The 6,485-nt window shown below is 55.7% G+C and overlaps 1 protein-coding gene across 1 annotated transcript; it reads left to right on the top strand.

Moving 5' to 3' along the window:
* The first annotated feature begins 3,215 nt into the window (after window positions 1–3,215).
* On the top strand, window positions 3,216–4,907 carry LOC120669218 (uncharacterized protein At1g10890-like). Its single transcript, XM_039949006.1, has 5 exons — window positions 3,216–3,406; window positions 3,636–4,059; window positions 4,171–4,269; window positions 4,379–4,490; window positions 4,573–4,907. The coding sequence occupies exons 1-5, from the start codon at window positions 3,216–3,218 to the stop codon at window positions 4,905–4,907; spliced, it is 1,161 nt and encodes a 386-aa protein (XP_039804940.1).
* Window positions 4,908–6,485: the final 1,578 nt, after the last annotated feature.

Genomic DNA, 6,485 nt, shown 5'->3' with positions numbered 1-6,485 from the left:
ATGTCCAGGGAGCGTTGTGGGTTCTCACCGGGGCTTCTGGTGGCCGGAGACGTCGCGCAGATGGGTCGTCGGCGAGGTTCGGCGGCGGGATCGGTGCGGTGGCCGTGGCGCGGTCGCAGGCGTGCAGCTCCGGTCGCCTTGGTCCCGCGGGTCGTCGTGCGAGCGCGCTGTGAAGCCGGCGGGGAGGTCAGGCGGGTAGGAATGCCAACGGCGGAGAGGAATTGAGGGGCGGAGGTGTTTACCGGCGGCGGACCTCCGGGCGGGAATCCGGCGTTACGCGAGCGGGAATCGGGCAGGCTCGGCTTGGGAGGCTCCTCGGCGGCTCAGCCGATCTTCTGCGCGACTCGAGGGAAGCTGTGGTGCGGCGGAGGGGTGAGGGCACGGCGGAGCAGAGGGCCCGGAGCGGCGGAGCAGAGCGGGGCGGTGCGCTAGGGTCAGTGCGGCTGCGGCAGGGCGAGGTGGGATGCGGGAGAGGGCCAGGGCGCGTTTAAGAAGGGATGGCCGGGGATCTCGGCGTGCGCGCGGGGGAAGGAGATCCCCGGTGATCTCGCCGGCCGTTTCGGGCGCGGTTGCGTGGAGCCGGGAAGGGAAGGAGAGAGGAGGCCCTGACGGGCGGGGCCGGGCTGTCAGCGGAGGCAGCGGCGCTGGCTCGCTGGCGTGTGGGCCTAGGAGCGACGCGGCGTGGGAGCAGGCCGAGCGGGCTGCTGCGCGAGCGGGGGTGCGGGGCTGGGCGCGTGGGCGCTGGGAGCTGGCCATGGGCCGAGCTGGGCCGGAGCACTGCACTGGGGAAGGGAGGAACGGGCCGAGCTGGGCCGGCCGGGTGAAAGGGAGAGAGAGGAGGAGGCGGACCGGGCTGGGCTCGGGAGAGCTGCTGGGCCCGCGCAGAAGGTTGGGCCGCGGGGAGGGAGGTGGGTTTGGGCTGGGAAGTTGGGTTTGGGTTTTGCTTTGGGTTTTTCCTTTTCTACTTCTATTTACTCTCTCATTTCAAAACTAAGTCAAACAAAGGTTGAATTCAAATATGAATTTGAATTCAAACCACAATCAATTAAAAGTATGCACCAGCATGAATGCAACAACAAAATTTAAACCTATGATAAATTTTAATCTTTAAGGAACAAAATTGAATTAAATGCCATACTAAACACAATAAACCTTAAAAATTTAAATAAAGCCAATTAAATTTATTATTAAATGATGAAATTTAAGTTAGGGTGTTACACAGAATCACCGCTATCGCACTTCACCTTGGAGTATTCCAGGGTATTGTACTTTTCCTCAGGGAAGCACTATGGTAAAGAATATCGTAAATCGAATGATAACTGTGCTAGTTTACTCGCCCGACTAACTAGACGGGGGTAAGACAGATAGATAAATGAGATAAATGGCTAGGCGATGACCGAGTGACACATGGAGATTCACCTCCTTAGAGAGGTAACAGCTGGGAGGACAATGAGCGAGATAAGACACCTGATACACTTCTGAACTATCGAGCTAGCCTCTCTAGATCAGACTAAACACCTAACTAGTTCTCGGGAAAGCAGAGCTTACTTCGGCAGCTGGAAGAGGAAGGACTTCAGAAAGGGATGAGAGGGGAGTCCAACGGCAACCTGCACTACTGCTATGAAAACACCCGAACGTGGTGGACTACAAAGGACCGATAGGGCTGTCACCACCTACCGACTACCACAACAGTTCCATGGGGTGGAACACACTTTCTAGCTAACACTAAAGTCAGACACTATGTCTGCACTCGGTGTTAGGATTTCTCTCAAGGCCTTCGAGAGAAATCCCCCTCAACCTAAAGTACTAACTTGAGATACTCTCGTCCGAGCGAGAAAACCCATAAGATAAGATCCGAGCACTAAGAAAGATAACTTAGTCTAAGCTAAAGAAAAACTTCTGCGCTCAAGCTGAACACTCAGACTCGAGTAAATAAAAGATAGAAGAAAATAAAGCTGACACAGATAAGTAAAGAAGATAACTTATATTGATAATGTCAAAACAAAGATACAAGAGCTATACCAGACTTCCGATGACTTCGGAATCCCGAGCAAGCTCGACTCGACTCTAACTCCCAAGCTACTAACCTACTCTAGAAAGTACAAGTGAAGAGAGAAGAGCTCCAATGGTGTGTGTTGAAGTGATGGATGGTGCTTCTATTTATAGCCTTCCAGGGTCGGTTCTGGGCAGTTAATCCCCGTAGCGTCAGTTGTAAGCGGGTAAGGTCAGTGTGCTTGTCTTCCACGTGAAGCCGGGGTGCAAGACACTACAAAGTGGGGCCGGCCGGCCTCCACTAGGCCGGCCGGCCTGGGGTCCTGGATTGCTTCCTGAGGTCGGTAGTTGTTGCGTTGCCTGAACGCTTGAGGTTGTAGGCCGGCCGGCCTAGGGGAGGCCGGCCGGCCTCCCTCTGGTCCAACTCGGCCCTCCGTTGGGCTGACGTTCCCTCTGCATTCTGGTGATTTGCCTCAGTGGTGGATCGTTGCCCTGGACCTTAGTTGGTACTGAGTTGTGGGCCTTTTGTTCTTTGTACAAGCCTTCCGATCCATCCAATCAAACTGAGACCCAATCCTCGACTCAGGGCATCATGGTTGTGCCACATTGCCACTGGATCGAAGCCGGGACTGCGTCCTCAGAGGTGCCGGGCCGGTCGGCCTAGGTTCTTGCTCAAATTTGCTCATTTTTGGTACACCTACTCCTAAAATCAAAACTCATCCAAAACTTGTGGAACTCATTAGAAATAAATAAAATATGAATGGAATATAGTGTAAAGCTCATGTTATTCCCGAGAAGTTAACGACTAGAATGTGAATTTACGGCCGTCAACACCCAACCCAGGGGCAGGAACGCAAGGTCCCCCGGGAAGAAATCGCGAACTGGGTCGCCCACATCATGGCGGGGCAGATCCGGGACAAGGGCTGTCCGAAAGCCCACTGCCTGAAGTGACCGACTGACGCCGTAAGTCTTCTTGGATCCTTCGAGTTGTTTTGTTTATTTCCGAGTTGTTTCCTCTGTTTTTGCTCTGTTTTTCCGAGTGCACCCGTTGGGTCGTGACACAACTCGGATTCTTGTAGGCCAAGGTCTTGGAGTACTAGTCTTCCGTTCCTCTGCCTGAGGGGGACCCTGGCAAGGATGCTGCCGCCCCTGCCGAACTACGTCAGCCGGCGGAGGAGGAGATAGAGTTCTCCTCCGACTCCTCCGTGGGAAGCGAGTCGGAGATGGAGATCACCGGAGCCTCGGGGCCGCCGTCGTCGGTCGCCCCGAGGAGGAAGACGCGCTGTGCTGTGAAGAAGATACCACTGTCGAAGGCGGGGTTGAGGGCGGCGCAGCAGTCGCTGAAGAGCTCGACCCGCAAGGGGACGAGAAAAGTCCGGGGAGCGTCGGCGCCCCCGGCCACTGCTGTAGTGGGGTCGGCATCGGCCGGCCCTCAAGCCGAGAAGGAAGTGGCCTAGGGACTAGGCCAACTACGTGGGGAAGTGACACACCCGCGTACAAGTTCTGGGGCTCAGCCGGCCACGCCGTTGAAGCTCAAATTTGCGTTGCGCTGGAGCGGCGGGTAAGTTTCTTGATCCGGGTCTTGATTCTTACTTGATTTTCTTTTGCTGGAGCTGTGCTGAGCGCTTTTGTTGTTGATGTAGGAGGGCATCGCTCAGCGGTGCCAAGAGGAAGGCGGAAGGGTCATCCACCGAGGGCGGCTCCAGTGATGCCGCACTACTGACCTCACCGCGGGCGAGTCTGGCGAAGAGGCAGGCCCGCCGCGGGGAGGAGAAGAAAAAGGAGGAGGAGGAGGCCAGCAACAGGGTCTCCCCTCCTCTCCAGGACGTGGAGATGCAGGATCCACCCCGTGACGAAGGGGCGGTGCACGTGGTGGTCGAGGCGCGAGAGGTCCCGGCCATTGAGGTGGCGAGGACCGAGGAGGTCCTGGCCATCGAAGCGGAGAGGACCCGGGCCGAGCCCTCCGAGGGGGACAGGACCCCGCCGACGAAGGAGGAGGTCGAGGAGGATGAATCACTCGGCAACCACTTAGTCGAGTGTGCCAAGGTGACCCATGAGTTGGTTGAGGTGATTCTCCTGGCTCGCACCTAGTGTAGCCATCTTGTTCTTGTAGATGTCGTGTTGAAACGCCAATTTGTTCTCTAGGGTTTGGTGGATCTGTCGGAGTAGGCCGCCTAGGAGCTGGCCGGGAGGAGCAACGCCGTCGGCCGGGTGGCGGAGCTCGAGGCCAAGGTGGCCGAGCTGGAGGCGCAGGGCCGCCGGCTGGAGGCCGAGAGGGTGAAGGCTGATAAGGCTCTGCGCAAGGAGAAGCGCAGTGAGGAGTCGGGTCAATGTCTGCGGAGTCCATTTTTGCGCTGTTTTGCCTCTGACTTGCTTTTGTTTGGAGCCGGAGGCCTGCACCAAGGCCAACGTGGAGCTGCAGAAGCTCCGGGAGGTGGCTAAGGCCCGGGAGGCCGCCACCGAGGAGAAGCTTCGCCTAGAGCAGCAGGCTCGTCGAGGTATGATTTTGAAATCATATAGCTGTTGGGTGTGTGTTGTTTTGACGGCTTGGGCTGACCCAGCCGAGTGCTTCTTTTGCAGAAGCGGATGATCAAGTGGCGCAAGGCCGGGCGACACTGGATCGCCTGAGTAGGCCGCTGGAGGCTCTGCTTGGGGCGTTCGAGCCCAAGGGCGTGGCAACGGCTGAGAGCCTATCTGAGAGGCTGGAGGCGTCCCGTGGCCGACTGGAGGCCTTCGTCAAGGGAGCTGCCAGGGATGCCGTGCATCATACGCTGGGACTGGTGAAGTCCCATCTCCCGGAGGCGGATCTGGATTCGGTGGGAGATGGCATTCCTGAAGACTGCTCCAACGCAGATTGGGAGGCCAACCACGCCGCTGTCCTGGAGATCGCCGAGCGTATTGTGGCGGAGCTGTGATTCGCCGGTCTCCAGGAGTTAAAGTTATTTATTTTGCTGCAAAAAGAGTTGGTCAGGGTGGACCGACTTGAAAACAATATTTATGTAAATAATGTTATATTTTAATTGCTGTTAGTTTATGCCCACGGTTCGAGTTCTTTTCTGAATTTGCCGAGTAGGTTAGGGGCAGACTCTGAGCCCTTGATGGCGCTTGAGAGCTGATCATCAATATGCGCGATGAATTAGGGTGACATAGAGTGGCTCTGGGACGTACTCGGCTATGTTCATTAAGAGCGGGCCGGGTTGTTCTTGTCCGACTGGTCGGAATCCGAGTAGGGGCTGGCTGGGTGGCCGAGACACAGCCCCCTAGCATATTGGTAATGACTCGGTAAAGAACGAAAGCAAAAACATATGATGTATAAAATGCGACAAACTTTATTAAATGAGTAGATGGGTACATAGCTTTGCATTTTCTATGCTTCTACGGATAGAAGCGGCATATGTGTTCGATATTCCATGGGTTGCCCATGTCTGTGCCGTCTGGCCTCTGTAGGTGGCAGGTTCCAGGAATCACTATCCCACTGACTACAAAGGGGCCTTCCCATGGGGAGGACAGCCTATGAGCGCCAGTAGTCGACTGGATTCGTCGTAGAACAAGGTCGCCGACATTGAAGTCTCGCTCATGGACATTGCGATCATGATAGCGCCAGAGCTGCTGCTCATATCTCGCATGTTGTATCGAGGCCGTCAGGCGGTGCTCCTCTGCCGAGTCGATGTTAGTGCACCGAGTTGATTCGGCTTCATTTTTGTCATAGTTCTGGATGCGTGGAGCACCAAAAGCTATGTCCGATGGCAAGACTGCTTTAGAACCGTACACCATGAAGAATGGCGAATAACTGGTAGCCCGGCTTCTCTGTGTGCGGAGCCCCCAGACCAGTCTAGGTAGTTCTTGGAGCCATTTTGCACCGTATTTTTTGATCGGATCGAAAATTCTAGCCTTGAGCCCCTGGAGGATCAAGCCATTGGCCCTTTCGACTTGGCCATTGCACCTGGGGTGCGCTATGGAAGCGTAGTAGACATCGATGCAGCTCTCTTGGTATTAGTCCCAGAATTCAGAACCCGTGAACAAAGTGCCCAGATCGGTGATGATCCGGTTAGGCACTCCGAATCGGTGTGATATCTCCTCGATGAACTCGGCTGCCTTGGCTACTGTAGTGGCTGTCACTAGCTTGAATTCGATCCATTTTGTGAACTTGTCGATAGCTACAAAAATGTGGCTATATCCGCCAGCTGCCGTCTTCAGGGGTCCCACTGAGTCGAGTCCCCAACAAGCGAATGGCCAAGAAGGCGGTATAGTCCGCAGGGCTTGAGCCGGGACGTGCTGCTGCTTGGAGAAGAACTGGTACCCGAGATATCGCCTGATGATGTTTCGGGCATCGGCCAGGACCATGGGCCAGTAGAAGCCTGATCCGAAGGCTTTCCCTACGAGGGTAGAGGCGCCCGCGTGGTTGCCGCAGATACCCGAGTGGATATCTCTAAGGAGTCGGACTGCTTCATCCTGTGTGATGCATTTGCACAAGGTTCCTGAGGATGCCGAGT

This window comes from Panicum virgatum, chromosome 4N, assembly GCF_016808335.1.
Source record: "Panicum virgatum strain AP13 chromosome 4N, P.virgatum_v5, whole genome shotgun sequence".
NCBI classification, from domain to species: domain Eukaryota; kingdom Viridiplantae; phylum Streptophyta; class Magnoliopsida; order Poales; family Poaceae; genus Panicum; species Panicum virgatum.
This window is presented reverse-complemented; position numbering and strand designations above follow the sequence as displayed.